Genomic DNA, 14,142 nt, shown 5'->3' with positions numbered 1-14,142 from the left:
AGCATTTGCACAGCCATTTGAAAAATACAGTAAAGTTACACATTACTGTATTTAGTGAGGTAACTGAGTACAAGACACTGAATATGTATGTTTCACATTTTTACTGCAAATGCTCTTTGCAATTCTAATTTGTTCACAGCATTGTGCAAAAGAAAAAATACACCCTTATTTACAACAAACATAAACTCCCTTTGGGTAGAGCTGTGCACAACTGGAAACAATATTGCAGTACATATTGGAACTGAACATACAACATAGTACTGTAATCATTCATGCACATCCAGACGTTCCTCTCTGTCTGGCCACATAATTTCATCTACATCACAGCGAAATATCATCTCTTGCAATGCAGCGAGGAAAGTATTTCCTCGAGTGGCGATTAAAAAATATATTTTTTAAATGTGTAAAATTTGCTTGACAGATTTTGACAACTAGTTCAACATTTTTGTATGTAATGACTCAAGCAATGAAATGAGGACTATTAGTTTTATATGGAATGACTATTCAGCATTCACAAGTATAGTTATTTTTGACTGACATGACATAAGCAAATGATAATGTTATAAAACAGCAGAGAGTTGTATGAAAACAATTGATTCATGTCCAAAAGCATTTGCAATTTGTTAGAAGGAATGAGAAACTGCTACTATGATGTGCACAAATGACTAAATGTTGTGGAGGTTGAACTAACTGTTGTGCAAATGTAAATAGTGATGTGAGAAATGCACCAAAGCGACTGAGAAAAACTGTAATAGTAGCCTAACCATTGTAAACAGCAAGCAGTTCAAAACAATATAACAAAATGATGACTTTAAAAAAACACAATAACATAAATATATGATAAATAAAACTATTTAACAAATATTTTAACATTTTATAATTTTAATATTCCCAAGCTTTTTTACTGTATACAGAAATTACAACTTTTTAAACTTTAAATGTTTTGCTACGTTTGTGCTTGAAAATGACTCTTACTATCAATTGAGCTTGTTATTTTGCATTTTAAGATCATTTTGCGCAGCAATTATTTGAATTCTGCAAATGTAGGCTTTGTTGCGAGTGTAATTGTTTAATGGATGGATAGACAGACAGACAGACAGACAGATAGATAGATAGATAGATAGATAGATAGATAGATAGATAGATAGATAGATAGATAGATAGATAGATAGATAGATAGATAGATAGATAGATAGATAGATAGATAGATAGATTGATTTTTGGGCGGATTATCCCTTTAATGTAATAATCCCTGTTCCAGAGAGCTGAATACACAATAGAGAACATTTCACGTGTCGTCTTCCTTTAAATATGTAGCGGACTGCAGCTCTTGAGTCCAGCTGCTGCTGTTTCAGCTTCAGTGTCATGCTGGAGGCATCATAAGCGCATCCCTTGGCCGTTAAAAGATTTGGTAAGTACCTGAGTATAATGTTCTTGTTTCGAAAATATCGCGATTTTAACGGTAGTAGCTATGTCATGTGGTCTCTGACTTTCTCAGTTTTGAAGGTTGTTAGGAAATATATGCCTAAAGATATTTATTTGACACATTGAATTCACGCGACAATAATCTGTTCAAGGAAACAAATAAATCAAAAACGCCGCATTTATTTTATTAAGGTGTTTACCCGCGTGTGAGCATCAGTTCACATGGGACCCGTGCTTAGCCAACGTCTGATAGATGAAGACAACGGAATGTAGCACAACTCAAAGCTTCCGAGACTCTTGTCTGAACTATTTTTAACTTGGCACGCATCTTCGAAAATGCGCGTAGGCCAGCAAAAAATAAAAATAAATTAAATAAATAAATAAATAAAAAATGCAAAACGTGGTAACTATTAATAATAATAATATTAATCAAAATAATAATAATAAACAGAATGGTTGTGACAATCACGCATTTGACAGTCTTTGTCGGTATATTCCCTACTTGCAGTGAATCGAGAGATAGTTTCGCTATTTCTTGATAGTCTAAGTAGCTGATATGTGGGATCCTCCTCTGCGCATCTACAAAGCTTTGACAAAGAGCTCAAGACGAAAGACATGTTACACATTGTTTCCTTAAAGTATTACCTGAGTCCATTAATAATAGGCTATTCTCTTTCGTCTGTTTTATGATATAACTGATACAGATGTGCAGTTTAATAGATAGTATTATAATAAATTGCATGGGAATGTTAATATGGATATTTATTGGCTGTACAAGTTTAGTTCAGACTCTTCTCTTAGATACAGTATTTGAATTTCCTATAGTGTTCATAAGTTCATTCAGTAGTTGATTATAAAGTTGAATTCTTCATGTATGCAGGTCTATAGAGTGTCTCTGCTCTATTTTAATTTCCATGCATTCTTGTTGTTGCATGCATATGATAAGTACTTTTTGCCATCAGTAGCTGAGCAGTTGTCTTATGTTAAACAATATTTTTGATCAATTAGATTCATGTAAGCAGGATTTGTACATATTTTGTTTACAACTGTTTTTAGTAAACCAGTGTGAAAAGACTGAATGCATTGCATTTGAATACATTTGAATTACCAACATAAAGACTCCATATATAGATCAGGTTTCAATGAGGATGAGAATAACTCATGCAGTGTCATCAGTGTGTGTTTGGATGTGGAGGTCATGAGAATGCTGAGTCATACTGCAGAGTAGCTCTCTCATGCTTAGCTTTCCTCTGTATTGAATAGTGGCCATGCTTTGTAAGTTAATCCAATGTCATGACTAATTCAGCAATTTCCACACAATGACTTTGAGCCAGACGAGATGGTTACTGGTATAACGTTATTTTTTATTTACCTGATGCTAAAGTCTTAATAGAGGTTATGCACTGACATTACTTTCCCGCCAGAACATGCCCTCTTAGGACTGAGTGGCAACTTGGCTGGCTCTAGTATGGAAAACTGCAAGAACTAGAGTAAAACAAATTAATTACTCACCCTAATGTCGTTCCAAACCCATAAGACTTTCGTCTTCATGTTATATGATAAGGCCAATTCCATGCAAAAGTTGTCCTTACCATGAAAAAATTATGTTTTTACCAAAAGAACAAAACCCTTTATAAGTAATAAGTATAAGTAAGTATAAGTCCATTTAGGTCTGCAATGTACTGTATTACTGTGCTGTAAAAGAAAATTGCCTTGTTTATCCACCATATATGAGGTGAGCAACAATGCTAAAATTACATTTCCAACCAACTATATTTCATGGTTTCAAAAGAGGGATCAAAGACCCCCATTTTTAAACTTTATTTGAACATTAAGCATTTTGCAGAAAGATGGAGGCATGTCTGAGAAATAAATATACTAATTTAGTCATAACAGCACTGCCTGTTGAATTTATAAGGTCTATAATTAAGAGGTCACGACGCTAGTGCTCGGTCACGGCCTTAACGTTTTAAAGATTAAGTTTATATAATATAACAATTATAAATACAAATAATTTGAAACTCTATATAAAAAGCTAAATTATGTTTATGCTCTTAGTATCGACAATTCATCTCACTACTTTGCTCTGAACAACCATAACAACTATTGCTGTGATCTGTTTCAGGCTTATCTCAAAATATCTCAACTTTTAAATTCCGTCGATTTTATAACAAAATTTCACAATTTAGATGTCCGCTCTTTAATACGGCGTGATAGATTTCTGTAGCGCCTCAAGTGTAAGCGGCGGATCAAGCACACGTGGACCGATCTTCTCTTCCTCTTTGCCAGTTACAGGACGAAATATGAACATCAGAAGGTATATGATACAGTACAACTTACAGAAGAGCATAGGACACTTCCCCCACGGGATGTCACGTTTTCACCTCTTGGTTAAAACATGAATAGGCCTATTCATCATAATCCCGCGATCAAGCGGACAAAATAATAACAATATTGCAATCATTTCGATACTAAATAAAATGTGATCATTTTGACCGTGCAATCATTTAGACACAAAACATAAAACTGACATGATTGTGAGTGCGACTCACACCTACGGACAAGGGTGTCAATCAAATCACCTGACTGTGGAGGAAACCTGCGATTTGAACTCCTATATGATTTTAGTATTTTAGCAAGCCGTTTTATTAGTAGGAAAATCATGGTCTCTATTGAGTCTTGAACTGCACACACGCTTGTCAACTTGAGAAATAATCCGTAACCATTTAAATAGAGCGAATTATAATAAAGTTGATTAACTGTGCAATCTTACCATACTGGTATCGCAGATTTCAATATTTGGTGGTTTAAATGCCTGCTTGAGGTCCCTGTAAAGTTTTAAAGCAGTATTTTAGTGCCGCTTTCAGAGCAGTCACCTCCGTAACGGAGAACTGTCACGCCCGTAACATTGTTTTTTCCTCATAAATGCGAACACGAAAAATAAAATAAAATGTATATTTTAATGTTCTCTGGAGAGCCAACCCTTCTACATTTGGTGGGTAGTATTAATTTTGGTTTGCACTGTGTAATTCACAGAATCTCTTAAAAAATATGTTGCCACCTAAAACTTTACAATCGGAGTTATATTAAAAAATGTCCTGTCTCTTCCAAGCTTTATAATGGGAGTGAATGGCTGGTGAAAATTTGAAGCCCAAAAAAGTGCATCCATCCAAAAGCAATCCATATGGATCCAGGGGGTTAATAACAGGCCTTATGAAGTGAAGCCATGCATTTGTGTAAGAAACATACCCATATTTAAAACTTTATAAACTATAATCACTGGCTTCCGAGTTCTGACAGACGGGCGTACGCATTGGTGGAAGACTAACCCCTGACCCGACGCACTACGCAGTGACAAACGTGGAAGCTCGCGAATTAGAAATTTTGAAGAGAAATGTCGGAGGATTTCTACATAATAGAAGAGGAGCTTCAGTTTGTTGTACAGCCCTATTAGTTTAAACCACGAGAGGCGTCTAAGCTTACAATACTCCTACATCCTACGTCATACATGCATCACGGGTTACTCTTTTGGCGCAAGTCAATTTGTGCGTACGGTCGTCTGGCGGAAGCTAGTTATTTTGGATTATAAAGTTATAAATATGGGTATTTTTCTTACAAAAACCCATGGCATCTCTTCAGAAGGCCTTTAATAACCCTCGTGCCGTGTGGGGTATTTTTTTATAATGGATGGATACACTTTTTTGGGCTTCAAATTTTCACCAGCCATTCACTCCCATTATAAAGCTTGGATTAGCCAGGCCATTTTTTTAATATATAATTCTGATTGTATTTAAAGGATTGACCCCCTTTAAAGGGTTAGTTCACCCAAAAACTAAATTTCTGTCATTATTGACCTTAATGACTTTTGTTCATCTTTGGAACACAAATTAAGATATATTTAATGAAATCTGAGAGGCTTTTGAATCAGCCATAGGCAGCAACGTCATTGCAACTTTCAAGGCTCAGAAAGGTTGTTGAGACATCATTAAAATAGTCCATGTGACTACAGTGGTTCAACCTTAATGTTATGAAGCGACAAGAATACTTTTTATGCGCAAAAGTCAAACAAAAATAGAGACTTTATTGAACAACTTCTTCTCTTCCGTGTCAGACTCCTACACTGATCACGTTGTAAACACAGTGCAGCACTTCCGAAGTCAGTGTGTTCATGGTTGTGTTTCCTCTGAGTTCTCCTGTTTATAGTTTTGATTCTTGGATTAAATATTTATTTTGAGTATCTATTTTGTCAAGCGCTTCATTACAGCCACCGAAAATGACACCTGGATTCCTTGCTTTTTCTGCAAATTGCAGTGATCCATTTGTTTCTATTTTCTGTAGCTTTCAGCAATCTGAAAAAGGATATCGCCGATTTCTTTTTTTTACCTATTTGGTTTCATTTTCCACTGTGGGCTGATAACAGGGCCTTTTGGAATGTAATACAAAATGCTTCAGTTGCGTTTTCTACCAGCACGGTTAAGCATGATTAGCCATCCGTACTGAGAGTGTTGGGCAGAGAACGGTTTGTAATCGTTCCGTGTTGAACCAGGCTCAAGTGTAAATATAAGTAGAACTGTTCCCTATTCATGGATTTCATCCGGTCCCTTTCCACAGGTGTATTAATCAAGCACAATGCAGTCTGCATTCATAATCTAGGTGCTTGATTTTATACACCTGTGGAAAGGGACCTGATGAAACCCATGAATATGTTTACGGGTGGACTTTCATGCTAGAATTTTACAATGCAGGGAGATTTGGTGATACACTTGACAAACACATCACATAGAAACTGCAAATGGAATAAACTGGAAAACCCAATATCAATCCAGTTGCCTCGTTTAAACTGATGTTATGGTGAATGGACGTGTGAATGGGTGGAAAATATGCTGTACTCCAAAAGTTATTCCATTGGTTTTTATGCCAGTCGTTCATGAATCATTTAAATTGACTTGAATGTTAAAACAACAGAATGAGAAATGTTTTGCAGGCTGTTTAAGTTGCAACATATATCAGTTGCTGAGTGAAAACAGAGGGTGTGGGCCAAGCTCCTCTCACCACACGCCTGGATGGCAAGATAAAGGTACTCGCTAACAGGAAATATACCCTGATGGAGCTGAGTGGCTGATTATCTCTCTGAGCCAAGAGAGTCAGATGGCGTGACAAAGACAACTTTCTCAATGCTGGAGAAAATAGTTTTAGGTTGTGTGAGCATTACCTGCTGTATAAATGTAACTGCCATCCTTTTGTCCAATTTGCAGCCAACTGCCTTTGCAAAGAAGACAGTGGGATGACAGACGAAGAGACACCCAATGTGGGTGAACCCCCTCCAACATACATAATCTTCCTCCTTGTCTTTTTCTTCTTCATCACTGGCCTTCTGGGTTTCTTAATCTGTCACTTATTGAAGACGAAGGGCTACCGCTGTGAACTGGAAGAGGATCAAGTAAATTGTGAAGACAAACTGGGGACAGACAAAGATGGCAAGTCATTTCAGCCTTTGTTTTATAAAAATATACATATGTCACACTTTAGATTAGGGTCCAGTTCTCACTATTAACTACAACTTTTTCCTCAGTAAAATCCTAATTACTGCTTATTAATAAGGTAGTTGTTAAATTTAGGTATTGGATTAAGTTGGATTAAGGGATGTATAAGGCATTCATATATATGTAATATGCATGCTAAAATGCAACTAATTAATAGTGAGAATTGGACCCTAAACTAAAGTGTTACCCAAAATCCATACTGTTTGAAGATAGTTTCTTGTCTTTTTATTTTCTGTATCTTTATCCCATGGAAGTTTTATTTATCTAAAAATTCCTGGTTTAATACCTAGTCATCCCTAAAACCCTCACCATCACTTTTTTATTATTATTATTTGCTTGTATAATCTATATGGTCCAAAAATAAGCACTATTTTTCAGTAGACGACCCACCCACACACGCAGATTTCTGCCAACCATTGTAGGTAACTGCGATATTATAATAATAGATTTATTTAAAAAGATGTCTGCCCTTGCAGTGCAAAGAGAGAAGATCACTCTCTCAAGAAATGACACACAGTCCAATTTTTTACTTAAATAAAACATGGTGGTGTAAAAAAAGTAGATGCTGTTTATATAAATATTATGTTCTTTATTCTTGTGCAAACAGTATGTACCACTGTACATACTGTTTGCACAAGAATAAAGAACATGTTGCACTAAATATAGACTATATGAGAAATGGTGGGTAAAGTTTTGGGGATATTTTGGGGATATTTAATTTAATTTTATCAATCAATAAATTCCTCTTGAAAAAAACTTTGTTGTATTATTTTAATTTAATACTGTGAAGCTGCTTTGATACAATCTGTATTGTGAAAAGCGCTATACAAATAAACTTGACTTGACTTGACTTAAAGTTAGTAAAAATTACCTTTGCCAACAGTGCTATTTGCACTGTTTAATTGCATTAAATAGACACCGCCATAAGACAAGAGATTGCAAACAGAGTAGCAAGACTGCACATAATACTCACTTTATTAACTATATAAGGATCTAAATACTCGGCACTCAGAAAGCACATTTTGACACAGTAACAAGCAGTTCACATTGGCAATACAAAAAGCGATTAATAAATGAAAATTCTTACAAATAGCCCCTTTAAACTGAACAAATACACAGTATGATTTTGGTCAGTTCATCCAATTTGTAATGACATTATTTTAATTACCATAATTATGTTTATATGACATAAAATTAGAAAACTGTTTTTGTCCAGATGAATCAGAAGACAGTCAAGACACTGTGGAACAAATTCTGAAATGCATCATTGAAAATGAAGGTACAGACAATTCATTCTGTTCTATTCTGCAGTATTTACCATTGTATTGGACATTTATTTAAAAAATGTTCACCACTTGTTTTGCTATTTTTGTCACAGCAAATATGGAGGCCTTCAAAGACATGTTTACTGGGCAAAATGTTTGTGAACATCACGATCCACGGTATAATCATTACATTTGTGATTTTATTATATTTATTTTGTTCTATAGTGTGATAAATAGATAAAACACCAACCTTCACAGCACATTTGACTCAAAGAGGATATATCAACTTTGTATAAATATGTTATATGATATGATGTGAACTGTCTACATTGAGATTATTTAAGATCTTCCAGTTTGTTTCCAGATATTTTAGTTTGTAAAGTATAAAAAAACTAATTTCTTTTAGTACTCAGTTCAATATTGGCCCCACATACCTCACAATGATGTAGGACAAGTAAAGCAATGAAGATGTGTAAATTAGTTTACACACTGACCTCTAAACTAATCCAAATGTAATAGAGGAATAGTGGCCATTTCCGTTTTACAAAAAAAAAAAAAAAATGTTTCTAACCAGGTTACATCAGAAAGAAGGTGCAAGTGGTCTTCCCCTTCACCATCATACAGTTCATCTGGGAGGTGAAATCAGCTCTTGTGTCCACTGTATGCAAGAACATATATTAAAAACACGACGCAAAAGCCGTGTGGCTAGAAGCAAACCTCGGCCAACGGAGCAGACTGTGTTCTCTGTGGGAAGGTGAGGATCTATTATCTGTTATTATATACCAGTCAAAAAATTACAGTAATGGACACACTCATTCTTTATTACTGTTCCACATTTAGAATAATGCTAAAGTCTTAAAAACATGAAATACCACAAATGGAAGTATGTCCATGACCAAAAATGTGGAATCGAAACATTTGTATATTTGAGTTTCTTCAAAAATGTATAGAATCTTGAATAGATTATAGAGATGCATGGTTTGTACATGTTTAAACAGCATTACAAGAGTTCCCATGTATGCTGGACACGGGGACTAAAAAATTTAAATATTAGTTGGATGACAAAATAAGAGTATCTGTGATAAAGATATTTAAAATATTTCATTTAAAATACATGTACTCTTTGTATTAATGTTTTATTTGGTTTTGAAAAACTTTAACTCCCGGTTTCACAGACGAGGCTTAAACTTAAGCATTATTGCGCTGTTACAATTGAAAGCAATTTACACTGGCATATCTTAAAATATGTCAATGCCTGTGTTTTGTCTCAAGATGCACACTAGCAATGTATTAAAGGCACATTTATACTTGTATGTCCTAATTGAACTAAGGCCTAATCCTGGCTTAATCTATGCCCTTTCTGTGAAACCAGGCCAAAATATAATTTCAAATGGTTTAATTGAAATTCAAAAATTAAGGTCACACTTTAGTTTAGGGTCCAGTTCTCACTGTAAACTATCTATTACTGTAACTATGACTTTTGCTTACTTACTACTCATTAATGTTAAATGTAGATATTGGGTAGGATTAAGGGATGTAGAATATGGTCATGCAGAATAAAGCATTAATATGTGCTTTATAAATACTAATAAACAGCCAATATCTTAGTAATATGCATGCTAATAAGCAACTAGTTAATAGTGAGAATTTGACCCTAAACTACAGTGTTAGCAAAAGTAATAACATATTTCCCTTTCCTACAAAGGCCAGAGGAGAACTGGCCCACCGACTGACCTTGGTTTCTCCCAAGGTTTTTTTCCTTTTTTTTCTTTTTCTTTTTTTTTCTCTACATTCTATTACTTGATATAATTTGGGTTCTGTGTGACTGTTGGCTTTGGCTTGTTTAGTTAGGATTTAAAAGACATTTCATATCCAGCAATATTATCAATTTGACTGTACTGACATCAGATGATAACAAAATTTGAATTGATTTCAACTGAATAATGACACTGTTGTCCCTCCTGTCGAGCTGCTGTCTAAATCTGAATCTAAATTGTGTAAAGTACTATATAAATACATGACTTGACCCTAAAGTAATTTTATTTATTTTACAAAAATTTTTTATGTATACATTTATAAATTTGATTTATTTATACATATAAATATATAATTATATATTTGGGGAGTCATACCTGACATTTACCACCTGAACTTCTTCACCTTCTCATATACATTTATTTGATATTTTAAAGCTACACTGTGTGATATTTTCCCCCATCTAGCGGTGAAATTGTATATGACTACCCAGTGAATATTAGTTTCTGTTCCTTTCAATTTCGAGAGCGTTTTAACTCCTACAGTGGCCGTATTATTCCAAGATTAACGTGGCTTCCAGTTCGACTTCGTCCAATTGCACCTTTAAAACTATATCACCTGTGATCTGTCGCAGCACAGATTTATGTTACAAGGTAAACAATACTTTTTCACCATTGACGCGAGGAAAAGTAACGCAAGTTATACTAGAGGTCGTTCTGGCGTTATGCACAACGATGCTATGGTTAGACAAGCAACTATAAAACTTCGAATTTACACAAATAGGCTGGATTACCTGTCGAGGAGAAAGCAGGCAACTTCGGCGTCCGTTTTAAAATCTTTGCTCCTCATGAGCTCTTTCCATCTGGGACTCCAGTATTGACTTTGGTCTTGCTGATTTGCCTGTCACGTTGACGTTTTAATTCTCTCTTTCGCTTCCTTGGCGACTCTGCTACATGTCCTCGAAAATAGGCGTGATCCTCCATCAGCAATCTTTCAAATCTGCCGGCGGTCGCGAGTAATCTCCCCCTCGCATTAGTCTCTGTGTCACTGAGTGTAAAGCGCGAAAGGCGAAGCTTGAATTTACAGGTATGTCCCTCTTTGGCTAATGTAGTTTCAAGATGGAGGGGCAACATGGCGACCGGCATTCGAACCCCTCACCCGTATGTACTTTCAATGGCAGATTATAAACTTACGAGAATACTTTATTACTTGAAAGAAGTAAATATACATTAATGAGCACATATATTTTTGAAAGAAATAAGTGTTTTTTGCTAAGAATCAACTAAAAAAATTACACAGTGTAGCTTTAAGAGACTTATTAACCTTGATAGAAAATCAGCAGGGGTTCTCTGAGTGAGGGAACGGCCCCTCTGTTGAAATCATGTTGAAACCAGACGCTACGCCACTGGGTTCTCTTTAATTTTTTTCAGTTTTGTGTTGATTGCACCATGTGACTTTGATTTGGAGGGAGAGAAAAAAAATCGTAATAAGCAGTTTTCTTTTTCTTTCCTTTTCTTTTTCTTTTTTTTTTTTTTTCCTAATAATTACTCATAATAAATTATGTTTTAAATATGTCATAAGGTTTTCTTTTAAAGAATTTTGCTCTTTAATAAGACTTTTTTCCTTTATTATAATATTGGGGCAGGGTATTTTTTTATTTCATACACTAAAACTAAATCAAAATAAATATCAAAATGAACTTATTCAAGTCAGTGAATGTATGAATTGCATTTTAATGTCTTTTTTTTAATGAATATGAACAAAAATTGTATGAGATAATGTTGATCCAGTTTTGTAAAGAAATTCAAAAACTTTTTGAAGCATTTAAGCGTCATCCTTCAGGTCAAAAGCATTTTAGGACAACTATAAACATAAATTGTCAAGTGTGTCCAGACTTTTGACTGTGTCGATTACGGTTTACACCATAAGTATTGTAGAATATTATCAATGGATGGAAAAAATTAAGATTTGCGCTATTTGCAAAATGTACAGAATACAACCAAGCTAACTTAACTAATACTTACCTAAATTCACAGATTTCGTGTCACCCACATGGAGAAGAGAAACAGCCTGCAAGGTTCGATCAATCTTTCTGCCTCTAAGCCAGGAAACACGTCCAATGACACAACGCTCTCTGATAGCAGGACGGGATCTAAAGACGCTTCAAAAAAACCGCAGGAGGAATACAACATCCGCAATATGTTCAAAGACACTGGAGCAACCAACGGCAAAGTCCTAAATGTAGGCAAACGGAAGAAGAGTGTCACATTGCTCGGCTTCTTTAAGGGTGCTGGTCCTGTGGAGACCAAAGGGGGAGCAGAAGTGTTTGAGGAGGACAAGGAGGGGTCAACCACTGCTGATCAGTTATCTGTCTCTCTAGGAGAAGGCTTGAGCTCAGTTGCACTGTCTCCCACTGATGAAACAGCTTTAGATGAAAATGCAAATAAAGGTTCAGGTAGTAAATTAGAGGAGACCAGCATAGAGAATGAAAATGCTGATGAAGCGACTTTAAATGTGAAATCGCATGACAAATTAAGTACAAACACAACAGAGATAGTTCGTGATAGTTCTATTGATTGCTCTAGATTTTTGGTGGTACAAACTACAGAAGAAACTGTCATCCCACCTGCAGCCGCTGCGGACCATAGAGGAGATGATACGACGAAACACAAGGACATTAAGACTGGCCAAGTTAGTCAGGAGAGTACAGACAATCAGCAGATATGATTACAGCATCATAGCCCTACAAGCATAACATTATACAATTATCAGATGGTCAGACAGTTGTTTATTAAGAACAAAACTCATGAAAAACAACACTGCTTTTACCAAAAATACACCTTGTTCTCAATTAATTGCATATTGAATCTATAAATATGATGGGCTTAATCGAAAAGCAATGACCATTAAAATAGGTCGAAAATTTGTTGTTTTTCTTTTCGCATCTTTAGAAAGCAGCTTAATTCATTGGGAAATCACAGCTCATTTTAAAAATAACACTGTACTCAATTGTGTTATAGGGGAATATTTTTACATGAACTATTTAAACTTGTGTCATGTGTCCTTGTATACAAGACTGCAAAAAAGACTGGCAGTTATGCAGGTCCTCCATGAATAGAAATGTATTTATAGGACTATACGAACATTTCTAATTATTAAAGACATTTCACCACTCATCCAGATGGCTTCATCAGTTGTGGAATAGTGGGTTTTCCCAGACATTGAATGCCAAAATACATTTGATGTCATGTGCTGGGAATTGTGTGAATATGGCTGAAATGTCTGGGTTTGAAAAGTCTGAAAAGTCTTCACTGAACAGAAGAGGGACAAATGTTACTTGTTAACCACTTACAACTCACTTACAAATTATATAATAGCCTAATCATCAGTAAACACCAGCAATTTTGTGGACGTGGACCTCTGTCCAATTTTTCTCCGTGAAGCACGTTTTAATTTGGAGCAAGAGATACAGTATGGAGAAGAAGTCTCGGCGCGGTTCGTCTCACTATAACAATCCGATGCATATTGCATACAAAACTGGAAAACACTTTTTCAGTCTATCATTATCTAATCTGTACATACTCATTTTTATCAGTTTACTTTTGAGGATGATGTAATTACTGATTTGCCAAAGTTTTGCCAAGTTAGTAACAAAATAATTTTATAGATATTTAGTTTTGTTTGAGATTGTCGTACCATTATTTAAATACATGATTAATAGTATAATGTCCTGGGGTGTTCCAACTCACAGATGTTACAAAAGTGCTTCTTTAAGCAGTAATTGTGGTAAATAGGAACTATATATGTAGGTTTTTTGACATATATGTTGGTGGTAGACTGATAAATTCATCTCATGATATATATATTTTTTTAAATCATCATTCAGTCTTTGTGCAGTAAAAACTGTACTCAGTTTACCCTATGTTTGACATTTTTCCTTGGTTTCCATTGTTGTTGTTTTGTTTGGTTTTTTTTTGTTTTTTTTTCATGTCTGTTGTATATGTTCCATGTATGTTTTTGAGAATAGAAAATAAAATATTAAAATAAAATAGTTTCAGACAGCTCTGTTACAGTGCTCAATGGTACACATTTACTGACATTTGATGACCTAGATATAATGCATCAGGATTTTTCATATTTTGCATATATGTCAC

At 35.0% G+C, this 14,142-nt stretch overlaps 1 protein-coding gene across 2 annotated transcripts; it reads left to right on the top strand.

Moving 5' to 3' along the window:
• Positions 1 to 1,274: 1,274 nt before the first annotated feature.
• rell2 (RELT like 2) lies at positions 1,275 to 13,853 on the top strand. 2 transcript variants are annotated; one of them, XM_082178376.1, is made up of 6 exons: positions 1,275 to 1,411; positions 6,681 to 6,902; positions 8,185 to 8,247; positions 8,347 to 8,410; positions 8,808 to 8,987; positions 12,025 to 13,853. In XM_082178376.1, exons 2-6 carry the CDS (start codon positions 6,710 to 6,712, stop codon positions 12,713 to 12,715), a joined length of 1,191 nt encoding a protein of 396 aa, XP_082034502.1. In that variant the 5' UTR covers positions 1,275 to 1,411; positions 6,681 to 6,709; the 3' UTR covers positions 12,716 to 13,853. The 2 variants fall into 2 exon arrangements, with proteins under 2 accessions (XP_082034502.1, XP_082034501.1); XM_082178375.1 differs by lacking the exon at positions 1,275 to 1,411 and adding an exon at positions 5,977 to 6,502.
• The last annotated feature ends 289 nt before the right edge of the window (positions 13,854 to 14,142 follow it).

This window comes from Leuciscus leuciscus, assembly GCF_965113295.1.
Source record: "Leuciscus leuciscus genome assembly, chromosome: 8".
Taxonomy (NCBI): domain Eukaryota; kingdom Metazoa; phylum Chordata; class Actinopteri; order Cypriniformes; family Leuciscidae; genus Leuciscus; species Leuciscus leuciscus.
The sequence above is the reverse complement of the archived record's forward strand: the minus strand, read 5'-3'. Positions and strand labels throughout refer to the sequence as shown.